At 40.1% G+C, this 19,343-nt stretch overlaps 1 protein-coding gene across 2 annotated transcripts in view; it reads left to right on the top strand.

The window, feature by feature from the left end:
* Positions 1-19,343, top strand: part of SPTBN5 (spectrin beta, non-erythrocytic 5) — an 86,892-nt gene that overhangs the window by 18,792 nt on the left and 48,757 nt on the right. For both annotated transcript variants that reach the window (XM_056493205.1, XM_056493203.1), the window contains exons 16-32: positions 242-493; positions 1,019-1,306; positions 1,604-1,850; positions 2,725-2,864; positions 3,784-3,883; positions 4,470-4,640; positions 4,732-4,896; positions 5,635-5,861; positions 6,399-6,585; positions 7,725-7,925; positions 8,960-9,076; positions 9,493-9,653; positions 11,363-11,495; positions 12,327-12,472; positions 13,630-13,744; positions 15,045-15,155; positions 16,234-16,413. In XM_056493205.1, coding sequence (XP_056349180.1) covers positions 242-493; positions 1,019-1,306; positions 1,604-1,850; positions 2,725-2,864; positions 3,784-3,883; positions 4,470-4,640; positions 4,732-4,896; positions 5,635-5,861; positions 6,399-6,585; positions 7,725-7,925; positions 8,960-9,076; positions 9,493-9,653; positions 11,363-11,495; positions 12,327-12,472; positions 13,630-13,744; positions 15,045-15,155; positions 16,234-16,413 — 2,941 coding nt within the window. The remainder of the gene's footprint in view (positions 1-241; positions 494-1,018; positions 1,307-1,603; positions 1,851-2,724; positions 2,865-3,783; positions 3,884-4,469; positions 4,641-4,731; positions 4,897-5,634; positions 5,862-6,398; positions 6,586-7,724; positions 7,926-8,959; positions 9,077-9,492; positions 9,654-11,362; positions 11,496-12,326; positions 12,473-13,629; positions 13,745-15,044; positions 15,156-16,233; positions 16,414-19,343) is intronic.

Below are 19,343 nucleotides of genomic sequence, written 5' to 3'. Positions count from 1 at the left end.
TCAGGTCCTGATTTTGACCGTGGCTGTTTAATTGCATCATGTTCAGAGTGTTCTGGTCACCTGAGCAGGTCCCCTTGTTTGAGACACTGATACAAACTTCAGTGCTGTGAGGGAGTGCTAGTGTTCACCAGCACCCAGCCCATTTAAGTCCTGATGAAATCTTTATACAAGACTTTTTCTGAACAGAGAACAGCTATAGTTCATGTATAACAATGGCTATGAATTGTTATCTCCCTTCAAGATGGCAATCAATGGAAACACTGAAGGAGGAGAAAGGCTCTGAGCTGATTGGAGTGGCTGATGTGAGGACATTTCTCCAGGACTGCCAGAGCATAGGAGTGCTGCTGCAAAACAAGATGGTCCAGCTCAGGGATCTGGAACCAGGGAACTTGCCTGCTGGACTGGAGTCAGACAAGCGCAAACTGTACACAATTGAGAGAGAGGTCCTGGTGACAGAGAGGAAAATTGAATACTTGAGGAGTGTTGCAAAATCGTAAGGAACCTTCTTTCTGTTTTTACCTTCTTTGCTTGTTCTCTAAGATCATGCTGTAAATTATGGCTATAAAGAGAAAGAGCAGCTTTTAAAGTTTCTTTTTCTAGAAATCCAAAGAACTCACTTGCCTGCTGGACTGAGCTGATTTCTCTTGAGTGTGGCTGGATGACTGGGGAGGTGTTTGTTTCCAGACTTCACAGCTGTAGAAGGATGAATACCACAGTATTGTTTGTGGCTCTAAAAAATAATCTCTACTAATGTTAGTTATCTACTTCAAAATGTGGAGGTATCACTTAGGTCCTGAAAGAGGGAAACCAAGGGTGTTGGTAGGAAAATAGCAAATAATTGTGCACAGGAGTTCAAATTTGAAATATGAAAGTTTTTTACTTAAGTTTTCTGTACATTCACAATGGGAATATTCTTTTTAATGGACTTTTTTTTTAATGGAACACTAAATATCCAAATCCATTCCTTTTAAAGAGGACTGGTTCAAGCTCTAAGTAAGTTGAATGTATTTTATTGAAGGATCAAGGACACCAACCCTGCAGAGAGCAGGGCCATCACTGAGCAGGTAGAAAACATGGAGAGGCTCCTGGCCAAGCTCAAGATGGAGATCCAGAAGAAGAGGGACATTCTACAGTGGGCCCAAAACCAACAGTCCTTCCTGCAAGACAGCCGCAGGCTCCTGCTGTGGGCAGAGGGCATTCGGGAGAAGCTGAGCAGTGAGGAAATGGGTCTGGACGTGGGCTCTGCAGAGCAACTGCTGAAGGAACATCAAGACCTGCTGATAGAAATTGGCTCTCAGAATGAAAGGTAGAGAGATTCTGACGGGGTGGGTAGAGTGGGGTGATATGACAGCAGTACTGTGAAAATGAAACATGTAAATCCTGTACATAAACTGTGCATGGAGGTGATGCTGAAATTTTATTCACATGTATTTGAACACTAGGGACAAAAGGTGACTGCAAAACATAACCTGCAGGGAAAAGATAACAGGGAGGGATGGAAACTTGGTGTATGGGCACTGCCAAGAGAGCAAAGAGCTGTGATGAAGGAGAATTCATATTCCCTCATGCAGTGAGGTCTCATTTTCTTTTTGACCCTGGGAAGATTTCTGCAGCTGGAAGAGCTTGGGCGCAAAGTAATCCAGCAACAACCCAGTAACAACAGGAGCAGAGATGTCCACCAGACCATGGAGAGACTTGCCAAGGAGAACCAAGAGCTGGAGGAAATGTGGGAAAAGCGATGGAAAAGGCTGCAGGATGGGCTGGAATTGCAGAAGTTCAATAGGGAGGGGGATCGTATCAATGCAGCCCTCTCTGGCCACGAGGCTTTTCTCCGGGGGGATGACCTTGGGGTACGTACCAAAATCTTGTTTTCTCCTGCTTCCTCTCCCCATCCAGGGAGGAGCAACAACCTGCTTTATTGGATTGGCTTCTTCATTCTTCTGATCACAACATTTCCATGCTTTGGAACTAGACTTTCAGGATCTTATTAACATTCTCATGTTCTTCCTCATCTTAATGAGAACAAAGCTCATTGCCCTTCACCAAAGAAAAAAAAAAAAAACCAAACCAGATATATACATACATACATATATATATATATTAAAGCAGCTAGGGTTGTGATTTGTTGCTGTTTGTACAGGTCATATGGTTTATATCAAATTTACTCACCCATTAAAATCTAAGCTTTCAGCTTAAACATAGTAATTTTCTTTATCAAGTAAAAACCTTTTTTAAAAAAAATATTTTTTTTTCTTTTATTAATTTAAGAATATAAAAGCATATGAAGCAAAAAAAATAAAAAATGCAGACAATATTCACAAAATCAGTGAAGAAGGAGGTGGTGGTCTCTCATCACCTCTTATGTATTCAGCTGAATCCAAAACATTGGTACTTTGGGATCAACTTCATGGAAGAAAGTTTTACAAGTTATTCTTTTGTATTGCATATCCCTAGATGGGCCAGAGTGCTGGGATAAATTTAGAATGCAGATTTTCTTAAAAGGTGAAAATAGAACCATAATGGAAACATAGAACAGAGAAACCAGATATGATACAAACCTGCTGCTTGTTTGTAGCCCTGAACATCCTTGGGCTCATGCAAAATGTACACTGTACCTCCTACCTGAAAGAGAAGGAGGAAAGTAAGGTCCAAATTTTTTTTTCACTGCTACAAAAACACTATGAGCAAGAAAAGTCTTGGTCAAATTTTCCTTTTCAAATGCAGGACCATGTAGATGCTGTTCGAAGCCTGCTGAAGCAACATCAGGAATTTGAACAGCTGCTGATGGCACTGAAGAGACGAGTGGAAGCACTCAATGCAAACGGGGTGAACCTGCTAGAGAGCAGGCACTTTGCATCTCATGTGTGAGTCCAAACCCATTCCTTTTCTATTTAGCTTTCATAAATGATCCAGTGTATTCAGGTGAAATTAAAAAAATTATTTGAGGAGAAATTAATTGTCCTCCAATCCACAATTTGATGGATGAGGGAGTCAAAAGGAATTCTTTTCAAAATATTGACTCCTATGCTATTGGGACAAATGAACTTTAGGTTAAAAGTGGCATTTGGCAGAACACTAGAATAATTTGTTTTGCACCATAAATTACATGTAGGGATAAAACTTCCCTAAAGTGAACTCATTAAGTGCCTGCAGAAAAAGTATTCCTTAATTTATCTAGCAATACAGTTTGCTTTTAAAAAGTTACTGAAGACTTCAGGAGCAGCTCCTTCTTGTTTTTGTCCAAGCTGAACTGTTGCCTGTAATTCCTTTTTCTGTGCTAGAGCCACTAGGATCTAGTAAGGGGACACTTTTCAAACAAGAACTAGAAATAGAGGGTTAGAATGGACCTCTCAGATCAGAAGACCATGTTCTTGTGATGATAAGTGATAATGTCTTAAGAACTGTCAAGAAAGCCAGCATTGCTACCATTGGAAAGCCATTCCAAAGCCTCATTGCACTTACACCAAAGAGGAAGTTGTTAGTTAATTATGACTGATATAACAATACTATAGAATATTCAGGGCAGAGGGAGGTCTGTGTTCCAGTGTACGACTGCAATTCAGTAATGTGACACAGCCATACAAGAGGAAAAGCCAGAGCAGCTGGCAAGCAATTCCTGCTCTCCTGGTGAGCCCATCATGATGATGGGACAGGGCCATATATCCCTTCTCCTGTCAACAAAGCTGTAGAAACTAAATTACATTTATATCACAGTCATGGCTGCAGCATTAGTAAGGGGAACCAACATTAGTACAGCATTGGATTTCCTGTTTGTTTTGGTAGTATTGAAGAGAGAATGGCCACTCTGTGGAGAAGGTGGGAGCAGCTGATACAAAGCAATGCCAAGAGAAAACAGAGGCTGCTGGATTCCCTACAACTACAGGTAACTGGTACTGCAGATTTGGTCAGGCATCCATGAATTTTGAATTTTACCCCTTGTCTTAATAAGAGACTCAAAAAAACCCCAAACAAACAATTCAAACTGCTGAGCATTCCTACTGCATCTCACTTTCTCTTTGTCTGTGGGACAGAGTTTTGTTCTCCAGGGAGCAGGTGATGCACTGATGATAAAACCTACAAAGCTATAACCATAGAATTTTTTTTTAAATTTAGATTCTGAATGAAAAATATCAACATAATGCTTTGTCTACTGGTTAAGTTTATTCTACTCAAAATTTACTGTTGTTCTGGGCCTTAATAACTTAGTACAGTTAATCTAAGTTTTTGCACTAAATCTACTTTTCTATGCTGAGAAACAAAGATTTACTGGAGGATTGGTCCTCTTCTGGTTAAAATATTGTATCAATGATGCAAACCTTCGCCAAAAATTATGGGCAACAGATTAGTAAATGTGGTAAAAAAGGGACCAAGAGATATTATGATGGCTTAAAACCTCACCTATAGTTCAAGATCATACTTTATTAGTTAAATTAATTTAATCCTGTGTTGTTTGTTTTTTTTTCTGTAAGGAGTTTAACCGTGATGCTGCTGAGCTTTTGATATGGATGGCAGAGAAGTACAAGATTGCATCAGACGAATCTTATCGTGATCCAACAAATGTTCTACGCAAGCTGAAGTGGCATGAGGCTGCTGAAAGGGAAATGTTGGCTAATGAGGAGCACTTTGCAACACTGATAAAGGTGAAGGAAGAGTTGGAGCTAAGTTTTCCATCTTGTACCAAAATTCATAGGTGCTGGTCTGCTAATAATGTGACATACTGTGTTTCTCCAGAAAGGAAATCAGCTGATTCAAGGCAACCACTACGCTGCAGATTCTGTCCAGGAGAAGATGTCAGAGCTTCAAAAGAAGTGGAGGGAATTGTATGGCAAGATGATCGAGCGAGGTGACAAGCTGAGACAAGCTGGACAGCAGGAACAGCTCATGGAACTGCTGCAGGTCAGGAAGTCGTGAGGAACAGAGGGCAGGAATAGCCTAGGAGCCAGGTTCCTCTATTGGGTGGGCACCACATAAAAGAGAATACTGTCCAGATAGGTTTTTAAGGTCTTCATTTTGTCTCCAGTCCTAGGAAAGAAACCCCAATATTGTGCTCTCCAAGCTCCCTTCAAAGCTATGAGCACGATAACAGTGCCAGCAAAGCATCAGGTTGTTGAACTCTGGCTCAACACTCCATCTGTGTGGCCATCCTGTGCTGGGAAAACAACCCAAATTCTGTAGGGATCATGCAGTGCCAACATAGCTGCTTGCCTGGAGCAGTCTGGGGGCTGCAGGCATGGCACTGCATTAAGCACAAGGTCATCCAGTCAAATTTTATTAAAAGAGAGATATGCTGTGAAGCTCTTTTGAGGCCATTATGAATGGAAGTGCTGTTGTGTTATAGCTACAATCTGAAGTCTTTGAAGATTGTTTGACTCTTTTGTATTATGTTGCTGAAGATTTTTCAGAGACTGTTTTCAATGATGTTCTTTAGTGCTTCAGAGGGAAGACAGCTCCAAAATAGTTCACAGAACAAAATATTCCCAGAAGGTGTCTCTTAGAGACATCCAGCCATCATATTACCAAGAAAGGACAATTGGATTTAAAAATTGTGTCCGGGAAGCTGTCATAGGAGGGAGTGAGTGAAAGAAAATGTTGTTGAAAGGACAATATGAGTGTGCTGTAATCTTTTGCTGGCAGGATGCCAAAAAGAAGATAGAAAAAATTGAGAAAGTTCTTCAGGAGTCTGAGACAGGCCATGACTTGCGCTCCAGCCGTGATCTGCTCAAGCAGCACAGGCAGCTGGAAAATGAGACACGTGAGCTGGCAGAGAAAATGAATGCCATTGTATCTCATGCAAGAAAAATGGCCACCAATCACTTTGACTCCCAGAGGATCCTGGATGAAACACAGAAATATCTGAAAAGGTGTGATGTCCCTCTCATTTTTTTCTCACCCACCTCTTGTGACAAACAACATTTTTTATTCTACCTTCTAAAAAATTCTCTTGATTGATTAAGTTTAACCCATACTCAGGAATAATTTCTCCTCTGAGCTGGAGCACAACTATGCTTTGGTCTGCACCTACACAGCTGCCTGTTGACCCACCTCAACCTTTATGAGTGAACATTGCTCCTTGACACCTGCACTCATGCTCCAGTCCTTTTCTTATCCACAGGTTGTCCACTGCTTGTAAGAGGTACAGTGATCCAGCATTCAAGAAATCACAGAACAAGCCTAGAACTTTAAAATGTAAATTTTTTTTCTCTGCATACATTTAGTGTTATCATATAGGTCTGCTTGCCAAGGGATCCTTGTGCGTGCAGCCAGTACTAACCATTGAAATTTAATTGCAAAGAGGTGTCCAGTGTTTTGAAATCTTCATGATGGTGTTGTAGCCTAGTTCCCTTGGCAGAGTGAGGATAAAGCTTTGTTCTAACATGTATTTAATGGATGACCCCTAGGTTTGAGTCTTTGCAAGCACCTCTTTACGAGAGGCGTAAGCTGCTGGAAGCTGCTGTGGATCTTTATGAGTTCTACCATTACCACGACATGGAGCTGAGCTGGATCAAGGAGCGCCTGCCCATTGCCCATTCCACCCACTGCGGGAAGTCCTTGGATGTGGCTCAAAACCTCTTGCAAAAGCACAAGGTAACTCCTTTAATCGAGTGCTTTATAGCATGGTGACACACTGCACTTCACCTCAGCTTGCAGACTTGCACCTGCACAGTCAAAGCTTCCAACGAGTGCATGCACTGATCCCAGCTCTAGCCCAGCTAAAACGGTTCAGTGGATTGACACAAATCAGCAGATTTTTAGAACAAACACAACATTCCTGTGAGAACTGCAAAATTTGTCATGTTATGGAGTATTACCGAGAAATTGCATAGCTCTTCCCATTAAAACAGGATAAAAAACTAGTGTATTTGACACTTAATAGAAAAAAAGAAGAGTAAACTAAGTAAAACTGTTGTAGTTTTATGCTTATGGCTTCATTATACAGTCAACCTTGAAACTTGTGCATACTGGATTTTCTTGGAGAGCATATAACAGGCATTTAACAATTATCTTAAATCTCTATAGATTTTAAAATTATCTGAACAAGCTACAGACACTGTATTTATAAGGACAGGTTAATACTGATTTCTAGGGAATTTGATTCTTTGCATCAGTTCCTCACAGCCAGAGGGACACCTCAGCTGTCCTGCACCACAAGCAGTGCTGGATTTTGCAGCACCTTTATTGCAAGTTTCATGAGAGTGGTTATAAGACTGGTGGGGAAGATTTATGGAGAAGCAGTCCAATAGTTCTCGTGGTACTGATGACAATGTCTTTGCATCATACTCCAGCCCCTTCATCATCTTGGATATTTTAATTTCCATCACCAGCTCAACAGTTTTTCTGATTCCCCCAGCTTTGTGTCTCATCCTATGATCTGCCCCATCTCCCAAATCTCCCTGGCTGCTGGACAGGGGAAGGGGCAAGAGCATGGTAAAGAGGGGGCTTTGGTGTAGGGAAGTTCAGGCATTTCAGGGATGTATGCTGCTTCCTTACACATCCTTCCCTCCTCCCTCAATGGCAGGACCAAGAGCAGAGCATGATGTGAGTGGGGCTGGCACCAGTGACTGAGGCTGCAGGTGTGGTAGAAATAAGACAGTCCTGGTGTCCACTGGCTGTACTCTGCCCACTGTCACCAGCTGCCAGTTTTGCTCAGGATTAGGAGCACACAGAATTTACTTGTCCTCACATATCTTCCTTTATTCTTATTTTTTCTTTTATCTCATTTCCAGGAACTGCAGGCAGAAGTGAACGCCCACAAACAGCAAGTCCAGCGGGTCCTGGATAAAGGAAAGGCAATGATTGTAGAACAGCACCCATCAGCTCAGAAAATAAGTGAGAAATGCCAGGAGCTTGTGACTGCCTGGCAGGGCTTGGAGAAGTCCTGTGAGGAAAGGATGAAGCAGCTGCAGCACTCAGTTGGCTTCCAGGAGGTACAAATTAAAGCAAAGAGCTTACACAGCAGCTTCTTTAGACAAACGAGGACCAAAGTGTTAAAGTGAATTTAAAAAATAGCTTTGCTGGGGCTGGTATTCTCTTCAGCTGCTGGAGGCCAGGCTCATGGGAGTGGAGGTCTGGATTGCACAGCTGAATGCAGCCCCCACTCTCAACCTGCTGCTCTACAGCTTTCCCTTGTGTTCCACACCCATCCCGTACGGATGTGCACAGAGCACACATTTATCCTAGCATCTCCTTTCTCTATGTCTTTACAGTCTCAGACTGTGACTTATTAATGTAATGAGTCCTCAGTTGGCCCTTCATACTGGAGAGTTTTGACATGGAAATCAGAAAAGAGGGGATTTCTTGTGCTATCCATTCTTTACCTGTTACACGCAACAATTTCCCAGGCAATAAAATGATACTGAGGAACAGATAACATTCATTCACTCTCAGAGCAAGTTAGGGATTTTGGCTTTATTCTTTTCTATAGGCTCCTGGAGCTCTGTGCTTAGCCTGTTTAAAAATTAAATAAAAAATTACATGCAAATATTTATACTGATAATCCCAACTTTCTGTTAACAGTGGGTCATGTAGGAGTGCAGTTATTCAGATAGCATATGAACTTTTGCAGACAAAAACATTTGCATGGAGTTCACAGGCCCAGCTAAAGTATGTTCCCTGGGGTATTTGATCATCTGGCCATTATTTCCTCTATATATGAAAACACTTGCCAGTACTGTAGACTTCATGAAGCCTGATTTTTATAGTGATTTGAATTTCCCAGGCAGAGGGAGGAGAAATGTTCCACTGATGATATACACTGAGTTATCCTGGACTGAAGTCTTCCATCTGTGACCCCTTCATTATTTTACGATTTTACAGAGAAAAGTGAATTAAATATTTAATAAAACATTACAGTAGGCCTTACAGTGCACCATCTATTTAGAATTTATTAGGTAAAAAAAAAAAAAAAAAGTCATGAATGTTTTGAAAGTTGAAGCTCATTTGTTTTCTCTTTAACTGATAGTTCTTAATGAATACTTCAGACCTGGAGGCTTGGATAGCAGAGAAATATCCATTTGTGACGAGCAAGGACTACGGTAAAGACGAAGATGGAACCCTGAAACTCATCAAGAAACATAAGGTCTTTCTCTGCTTAAGTTCTGCAGGCTAGCCTGATCTTTGGTCTCTCTGCAGTCATAAAATTGTTTGTCTCATTGGTAGCTGAGTTTGGCCCAGACATCTACAAGATTTTGCATTGATGTATGTCTACATATGGTTAGATTGACAGAAGAGATCAGTGCAGTTTACTAACCTGGCTGCTAAAATATAGTTTGGGGGAAAAGCAGGGTGGTGAATATTCTGAATATTCTCATATTCTTCTGCTTTTCAGTTTCAACAGTTGCATGCAGAAGCCTTGTAATTTTTTCCTAAAATCAAAGATACAGATAAAGTATTAATCCAGGAAGTATTTATTTTTCAATCACTACACCACTGGCTGTTCACAAAGAGTGGCTCTCTGAGACAACTGACTCTCAATTCACTGTTTTTCTTTGTCAGGCACTGGAGCATGAGATTGCCATTTACCAAGATTTGTTGAAAGAACTGAGTGAAAGTGCCCAAACTCTTCCTCTTGTGGGCTCCACCTGCGTTGAGGTTGATGCACCAAAGGAACAAGTCCATTCAAGACTCCAGGAGTTACAGGAGCTAGCAGCAGCAAGGTATAAACCAGAACTCCCCCTTAGATCCTAGATTAGATTCAAAGCCCACTGAAATCAATAGAGGATATCTCCAGTTACTTCACTGGAATTTATAGTCATTATATTATAAATAAGTTATTAATTGCAATTAAAATGCTGCTGCTATTAATTTTATTTTACTTTTATGATTTCATAATTAAATTATGTTAACTCCTTTTTTCAATTATTTAGGAGATTTCTTGTTTCTGTATTGTAATTCTGTGCATTTATGAGCTTTTCATTTTACTAAACAAGGCCTCTACAATTTATTCAAGGAGTTTTGCTACATAGTAAGAATTTGACACCTATAAATTTCATCCTCCTGTAAAGTGACTTGAGGTACCAGATTCTGACTTGCATTTGTGGTATTTAGAATCTGCTATCAATAGGAGAAATTACTTTTAGAATGTTTCCTGAATCTTACTTAAAAATTACTTGATTTTTACATACTGTAAGGGAGACAATAATGGATACACTTATTTATATGCCCAGTGACTCTGCTAGTACAGGAAGGCTTTTATTCTTCGAGTAATAATTAACATTTAATTTCACTTTCAGTTATTATTACAGCAAAATATTAACAACAGAAGGTTGGCTTGAACAAAGAGTTTTAACATTTCTAGTTTGTTTTCAGAAAGGAAAAAATGTCTGAACGACTTAGATTTTTCCCTCACAAAAATTTCACGTAGAAAAGGAAGAGGGCTCTGCAAGTAGAATAACAAATAAATTAATCTGAATACTAGAATAATTAAACCTAAAGAAAATGCTGTTATTTTACCTTTCATTTTTAATCTTGTTTACAGATTAAAAGGTAAAAACATCTATTAAAAAAACTATTAATGAAAATTTCAGATAAATAAATCATCTAGAAATATCAGAACACTCCTGTGTGTTGAACACAGAAATGTTTTGTTTTCATTCTTTCTAAATGTTAACTTGGGTCTTGTGGTGCCTTATTGGTGCTCTAGTTTGCACCTCTGGTCTGTGTTCTCCTTGGGCTGGACTCCTGACAAATTACATTTCTTGTGATGAGCATTTGTGACTCAAACTGGGAAGCCAGGTTCTTCTTTCCTGGAATATTTGCACAATGGCAGGCTAGCAGATGGAAAATTGATGGGATTTTTTGGTGGTTTTTTGTTTTTTGGTTTTTTTTCTGTGGAAGCCCTGTAACATGTCTGGCTGAATCATAAAATAATCTAGACCATTGGAAATATGTAACAGGTTGGAGCAATTCTGCCAAACAGGCAATATGAGAATTACTTCCAAGGCTTTCACAGCATCTGCTTTCCTGATACTCAGGAAATATTTCCTTCTCATTTTCACAAGCAATTCAATTATCTTTAGAAAGACAGATCAGGACAGATCAGGATAAAAATAAAGGGTATTCTTTCTCATGGGATGGAAAAAGCACAGCAAAAGCACTAACAAAAAATCCCAACCAAAATCAAAAACAGAGCAGAGGGAGAGCTCAGATAGGCACAGTGCTCTTCTGGGAAATTCAGCTATATGACATGAGCATGACCTGGCTGACAGCTGGCATCCTACAGCCATAATTTCCAAATCTCAGAAACAGTCACTCTTTCATATGGAGAATGATCCTGATGGTGAAAGGTTTTGGGGATTCATTGGAAGGAAGTTACTGATTGCCCTTCTCTTACATTATTAATCATCTTGTCTCCTTCCCCCAATAGAGGGAAGAAGCTCGATGAAACTCTTGTCTTGCATGAGTTTCTAAGAGAATATGAAGATCTGGAAGACTGGATCACTCAGCAGAAACAAACAGCCAGCTCTGAAGACTATGGAAATGATTATGAACATGTTTTGGTGAGTTTTTTGAGTAACATAAAAAAATCAAATAAACTGTATGTAGTGAGACTGTAAACAGACACTAAGGTTGTCCTTGAAAACTTAGAAGGCAGAGTAAGAAATAAGTATAAATAACAGGAAGATGGGAAGAGAAAAAGGTGAAGTGGATAGGAAGGATTGAAGAAGAGGCATCATTGCATCCTGTTACCATGAGCTGTCTGAAACAGCTGCATGCTAAAATGTTTACACCTTCAGAGTGTAGCAAATCTTTTCTATTTTTAATAAGTAGATAATTCAGTACGGTATCCATTTAGGTTTTTTTCTTGGTTTTTTTTTTTCTTTCTTTTTTTTTTAATTGTGATTGCTAATACAAGGATCTCTCTAGGTATACCTCCCCACATGGCATAGAAACCAATCTAATGTCAGCCTGTTACAAATCACTAGCCATTCAGAATCTTCATTTTCATAATTTATTTCAAAATAGCTTGTCCTAAACCTTAAAATCAGACCACATTATCTATTTATAGTACTGAATACACATTTGCATTCATTAAGTAAAACCACATCATTTTATGATTGAAATTCATTGCACATAGAATGTTTGTTTCTATCCCCAGTAATAATGTTTCTGCCACCCATCTGCATCACAAACCTCATGTTTTGTTAAGTTTGCAGCTCCTCATGGTCTTTGAAGGTAGAATCCAGTAATTCTCAGCAGTTTCTCCATCTCTAAGTATTATCAGTTTATTAGCTGCCTTTTGGCTGTGCTTTGATAGATGATCAGGTATGTTTGGAAAAAGAAAGCACTCAAAAGGGGTTTCCTCCTTATTCTTGTTTTCCCTTCTAAAGCAACTTTGTGCCAAATACGACACATTTCGACTCCAGTTGGAAGCAGCTGGGAAAAGAGTTGTGGCTTTCCAGGAGCTGGCAGACAACTTGCTGAACCAGGGCTATTCTGAGTCCTGGGAAATTCGACAGATGCAGAAACAACTAAGGTAGGAGCCTTGTGTTAGGTCTAAAATGCTTTGTCCTTCCCATTTGCTCTCGAGGAGGAGGAAGAAACTAGGAAAGGATAAGGCATGTCCTCCTGATTCTCTAATTGCAAACTTTGTGTTTAGTTCACTGATGGAGAGTTGCTTCCAGCCACATTTAAAAATAAGCATCATCTACTTGCTGTTTTGGGTTCCTGTAAATTGCTTTGGAGGTGCTTTACAAGGTGAACTTCCTTTGCCCTTTGGAATGGGATCACCAGCTGAAAGACTCAGAGTTTAGATGCTTTCTATTTGCTTATTATTTTAGAGTTTGGATCCCATGGCTGTTCTGCAGAATAACATTGAGATGCTCTGAGCTCCTTAACTCTGGCATCAGTCCAAACTGGCCCAAAGGAGAAGTGTGTCTGCAGGCAGCTGTGGTCACCACAATATAAGAAAGACATTAAGCTATTAGAGAGTGTCCAAAGGAGGGCCACAAGGAGGGTGAAGGGTCTGGAGAGGAAACCATGGTAGGACTGGCTGAGGTCACTTGGTCAGGTCAGCCTGGAGAAGAGAAGACTAAGGAGAGACCTCACTGCAGTCTGCAACTTTCTTGTAAGGGGAAGAGGAGGGTCAGATGTTGATCTCCTCTCTGGTGACCAGTGACAGGACCAAGGGAATGGCCTGAAGCTGAGTCAGGGGAGGTTTAAGTTGGATATTAGGAAAAGGTTTTTCTCCCAGAGGTGGTTGGACACTGGAACAAGCTCCCCAGGGAAGCAGTCACATCACCCTGACAGTTCAAAAAGTGTTTGGAATTTTTGGGGTGTTCTGTGCAGGGCCAGGAGTTGGACTTCAATGATTCCTGTGGGTCCCCTCTAACTCAGGATATTCTATGATTCTATGACTCAGTCCTCCAAGTACTGCATATAAAACCTGAAAAGTGCAATTGAGGGGGAAACTCTTAAATAGGACCATTTCTTTAAGTTCCCAGAGCAGACAGGAGGACAGAGCAGCGTGAGAGACATGCTGCCATTCAGAGAATCACTCCAACAGAATTTAAAGGCAATAACTAAAAACTAAGCAAGAACAGGTTTTGTTTTCAGTCTTTATTCAGAGTGTTGGTCTCCTTTATTCCTAGTTAAAGTGTTTTACATGGATCTTTTCCCCATTCTTCCTTGAAGGAACTCTTGGGAGGAGCTGTTGGAAATGACCAGATTACGGGGTGAGAGGCTGAGAGATGCTGAGGAGATTCACAAGTGTTACCAAGATCTGACAGATGCTCTGGCCCATATCGAGGTAAAAACTAATAGGAAAATCTCATATAATGCGAACTTTATTTCAGCTTTTTCTATGGAATATTCTTATGTTTCTCAGCATCCTTACTGCTGACTTCAAAAAAATTCTCAGGAAGAAGCCAGTGTGATTACTCATAGCATTAAAAAAATCCTGGGAAATCCCTAGACACTTGACTGGTTACCTTATGAGAACCATTAGTGAAACCAGGAGGAGCTGGAGTTGCTGATCTGAGGGAAAAGCTGAGATGATCAGGGCTTGGAATAAGGTGCCTCACAGTGCAGTGCATACAGTGATGCTGTTTGCAGTCATCAGGCCTAAGAAAGTGCTGCCTTACCATGGTGGTTCTTTGTACACTGTTGCAGTGTTATGTGTGCTGAAGAACTCTCCTGTGAAAAAGGCATTTGTTTGGATTACAGTGACCATTAGCCTGGAAGGTTGTCAGGCAATCATGTGACCTGATGTGAAAAACTGAGCCAAAAATCTTTTCCTCTCATTCCAGTGCTCAGTACAGGCAATAACTTCAAACAGTGCCAGCATAGAAACTATGGGGAGAAGTCCCCCCAAAAAACCTTCAGCCTTCTGTTTTGTCTGAACATCCTGAAGAATTTCACAGAGAAACCACATCCTTGCAGTAATGAGAGGTGTGGTTTCCCTAATGCAGATGTTTGCAGGAGGCAGCGATCCAAGGGGTTCCACTGTTTGCAAGGCAACAGGGCTTTGTTTGATTTCATGTGATGAATTTTCTACTTGTTTGTGCTGGCAGAGGCTGCCCTATTCAACCATGTAATTCCTGTTTCCTCCCCCTGCCATGAAGAGAAAATCAGACATAATGTTTCACCATTTACCAGCTGGGTTTTTCAGAACCTGGTGCTTATTTAACTTCAATGATGATGTAGTTAATGCTGAAACAGTGACAATAAGAGTTCAGAAACACTTCACAGAGCAGCTGTTGGTTTATCCCCATGCTGAGTTTGGTCCAGGCAACCACTACACCACTGCAATAGGTATTCAAGACCAATTCCCAACACAAAGCCTGGAAGACATTTTCTTGCATTGTCTCGTCAAGGAAAGACACAAACCTTCATTTCTAACAGACCATTTGAATAGTTTATCCATTAAGATATTTAGAAGTGAGTTACTAGGAGAGATTTTCTTTTTAACTATCATAGTTGAGTAATTCAGAATGTCCTCAAGTGTGCAGTATGAGTTACAGTACCAAATATTATTTAATGTAGTCTTGTAGTGAGTTTTGCTTGGAAGCAGGAAAAATACAAAGCTCTCTCTGATTTCTTCCTTCTAGGAGAAGTCCAAAAGTATTCCAGATGATGTTGCTAAGGACATGAGAGGTGTGCAAACCCAGCTTCGGATCCATGTGGCCTTGGAGCACGAGCTCTCTGGGAATGAGCAGCAGGTATTTGTCATTTGTGGTCTTCAATGTGTAGCCAAAGTTCAAGTTTCCAAAATAAGCATAGTAATAATTTGGTATTGTGAACCAACTTATTACTGTCTCTCACAGAAAGCCTTGAAATCTCTAGGGATTTTCCTTATTTTTCTGGGGTTTTTAATATATTCAAGATCTGATGACAGTGATAAAGTAGGTAATTAAAACTTTTCAAATAAGGCACATACTGTAATAACTACTGACTATTGAAGTGATTCACAGGGGTATTTTTGATCATGGTTTGAAATGTAGGATTATACCAGGCTTTGTGATATGCTTATTGTCTTCTTCAAAGCATTCCATGTGATTACAAGGGAAAATCCAGAATCAATTTTATGTGCAGAGAAAATTAATATTGGTACAAATTGGAGTGTGAGAAAAAAGGATGGGGCTCACAATACAAATATGTAAAAATTTTAGCTCTTGAGAATGGCTACCTTGTATATGTGGACTTGATTGACTTCTACAGACCAATGAGTATGAGTTTTCACTCCTTTGTTTAATATATGTAATAATATACAATAGTATACACAGGGTAAAGCACAGCATGAGTTATACTGAGATTGCTGAACTTATCCCAGTTATCCCATTACTTATCAGTGGCCTCAAATATTTTGGCCTTGGGGCAGTAACATTAGAATTGATCCCATCAGCTTCTCATTGCTTTTAAGGGTTAAAAAGCATGAGACATGCATGAAGATAATGCAGTCACAGTTAAGCTAAATGGTCGATGAGGAAAAAAGGAATGGTTGGGTATTACTTGCATTATAATAGTAATTATAATACTACTTTCATTATTCATATAATAAATGGTATAGTAAAAAGGGAAAAATCACTGCTGTGATGAGCCTTGGCAAACACTGGATGTCACTATTACTCCATAGAACAGACATTATAGAAGTTTTTGTTTAGTGTGAGAAAACTTAAGTCAGGATATATTGCTTGAATTGTATTTTCATGTACAGAATAGATAGCCCTTATAAGAACTTTTCTAATATCAGCATCCATGCTCTCCTTCTTACCCTCTTCCTCCACACCCTGCGTGCAGCTGCAGGAGCTGATCCACTCTGCAGATGATGTGCTGCCCCAGTGCTCCAGGGAGCAGGTGGAAGAGCTGAAGGCACAGCAGCAGGCAATAGTGACCAGCTGGAAGGCCCTGAGGTCCAAAGTGGAGCAGCGCAGGAGGCTGCTGGAACAAGCCTACAAGCTTTATGAGTTTCAGGCCCATGTAAGCACTTCTGCACTTGTCCCTCACTGCCTGGGGGAGGGTTGCCTGCAGTGGGTGTGAATCAGAGGTGCACTTGCAAGTGGAAGAGGCTGCAAGTGCTCTCTGTGTATCAATCAAGCATTTAGTGCTGTTAGATATTTAGAATGGTGTTAGAGGATAAGGATTTTTTTTTCTAGGATAAGAATTTTTTACTTTCAGTAGAATAGAAGCTTCCATCCGGAGGTGTAAGGAATAATTGTCAGCTGTCAGAAGTGGTCACTGCCCTGCAGGAGTAGCAGTAATCTATTCAAAGACCTTGGAGTTTCCACTGAGTAAAAGTGACAAAAAGAGATGTTACTCTCCCATTTATAATGCATAAAAGTTTGTTCTCTCTCTCAGAGCATGCAATATCCCTTGGTTTACTTACCTCATGGAATGTATCAAATACAACTCACTGATTTTTGCACTAACCTCTCAAGCTGCTCAAACAGTGACATGGATATACCAGCATAACATCATACTCAGCAATGCACAGTAGCTTTGTCTCCAAAGAGCTCAGCAGGTCCCTGAGCTGTGATTTGCCATGGAAAACTTTGCAAATGTCAGTAGTCTCAGTGAAGGCACTTCCTTAGCTACACCACTGCAGATCAGTAGGTTATTGCTGCAAGCTCTGCAGGTGCCAAACCAGCAAGAATATCTCCTTATTTCATGGAGAGAGTTGCTGATGTAGATTTCAAGAACACATTTACATTCTTTTATTCTTGAACTGTTCCAAGTACAACTATAGTGTAAATTCAAGATACCTCTGGTTGTTCACATTCTGCTTCCATTCTTAATGGGAAGCAAAGTGTGTCCAGAGTATGTTTACCTGAAAAAAACTTGCTGCAAGTTTGTTTTAGGGTTGTGGTCTGGGATCAAGACCACAAGAGTGTACATGGTTCTTTTTTTTTAGCATAAGAGGCATCTGTGCATTCAATTAATCCACTTTGGGTCTCTTATAAGTGTTTAAATCAGCATTACCCGTAATATTTTATGAAAATACATATTATGTAGTTAGAGATAAAGGATGTTTATGGCAGTGTGGAGTTTTTGAGGGTTTTCTTGGTTTGTTTTTTAACTGTTACAAGTTCCATTATCACGTGCAGAAGTGTCGATGGGGAACAGTAGTGTGATTCTACTGATGTAAGTGAAAAGTTCATTTGCCCACTGTCTTTCTAACAGTATCTAGCACTGATAGGAAGAACAAGGCAAACTTTTAGAATGTATTCTTCTATCATATATTAGGTTCTTGAAGTCTTCAGCCTGGAGCCATCTTCACCAGGAGGTGGATCTTGGTGGATTTGACCATTAAGATGTAGTCACTCAGAGTTCACTTCTTTATTCATTCACTTTATAGCTTACATCATAAATTTAGTCTTTTACTTCAGATAGAAAATGTTAAGTTGCCCCCATCTTGTGGGAGTGTTATTTTAACTTCTATTGCTGGAATGATGTAAAACAACTTTGGTTTTAATTTTGTCTGAAATGTGTGATACATCCTGTGATGTGAATGACAAATCTATAGCTCATTTCTTGCTCTGCCAGTGTGTCCTTTGATCTTCATGACTCCTAACATCATAAAGCAAAATGACAAAGACATGTGAGCATATTCTCAGTGATGTCTCTAGGCAGGACTATGCCTCAGGCAACTCCCTGTCTCTTTGATGTCAGGTTGATGGAAAAAGTATTCCCAATCCCCTCAAGTTTCACCTCTTTTCCTGACAATAATTCCTGAAGAAGTGAAGAGCAGGTTATCTTCCTGCCCAGATGGAACAAGGCAGGATCATGCAGCCATGGCTAATAACTGTAAGAATTTCAGAAACTCTAGAGTAGGTTAGAGCAGCTTTGCTGCAGAATATCACCCAAACTGCTGAATGCAAAGAGACAGCTTTGCTACCTTTCCTCTTCCAGCTGTGCCAAGAGGTGCACAAACTTAATGTTAGTCACAGCTGTTCAGAGTACTTTTTTCATTATATTGCTCATATGCAGCCCACAGGATATTTTCATTTAAAAATTATGCACAGATTAAGTGAAACAAACAAATAAAAAATTCCATTTCCATAAAATGAGAATTCTGCACAATCATCTAGTGCACCTCCTTACACCCCATCAAGTATGATTTTAATGTGATTAAATAGCAGAGCTGGGTCTAACTGACAACACTCAGCACAGCAGAGGGCTTCAAATCTTCCATGGAGCTTTTTCAAGGAAGATGAGTGTAGACACAGACTCAAAGTATTTCTGAATGATCTGAGGCTCTTATTCTGAAGTTGGTGCTGGGATCTGCATGAGCAGAGTCAGGCTTTGCTTAGGAGTTTCCTGCAGACTGATGCCTACTCTATCCTTAAATATTGCTGGCAGTGGCAGTCCAGCAACCTGTTATTGGCTCTTGCCTTGTTCCATTGCATTATATATCCTGAGGCTTATGGGTTTTTTCCTAAAGCTTAGCTCAAAATCTCAGGGAGTTTTAGACATTTGCAGTGCCAAGTGCAATGTCAGTGTCTACAGTGACATCCAGCTGTGTGAATGAATTAGTTCATGGAAATTATGCCAAGATGTGTGCAGTACCATGGGCCCCTTTAAAAGGACCACAGTGGTTTTAAAGAGTCATTTAGTAGCTGTGTTCACTGGCTTTAAAAAGCAGCATCTTGACTTTAGAGCCTAAAGCTGGGACCCCAAATTGGCCAACTGCAATTTTGTGGTGCTTTTCTGATTTTTTTCCTGGCTGTCTTTATAAGATTTTGATGATATGAACAAAAATCTATGGGTAAAATAGAGCAGCCAAGAATCTATTTCCATTACATAGTTTTCTTCAGGGAAAAAGCCAGCAACCATTTAAGAGAGAAAATATTTCATTTTCTGCAATAAAAGAGAATTTTTCTTCAGCACTTACTATAAATAATAGTATTTTA

This window comes from Oenanthe melanoleuca, chromosome 5 (assembly GCF_029582105.1).
Source record: "Oenanthe melanoleuca isolate GR-GAL-2019-014 chromosome 5, OMel1.0, whole genome shotgun sequence".
In the NCBI taxonomy this organism is placed as follows: domain Eukaryota; kingdom Metazoa; phylum Chordata; class Aves; order Passeriformes; family Muscicapidae; genus Oenanthe; species Oenanthe melanoleuca.
Note: the sequence above shows the minus strand (reverse complement) of the source record. Positions and strands in the feature narration are given on the sequence as shown.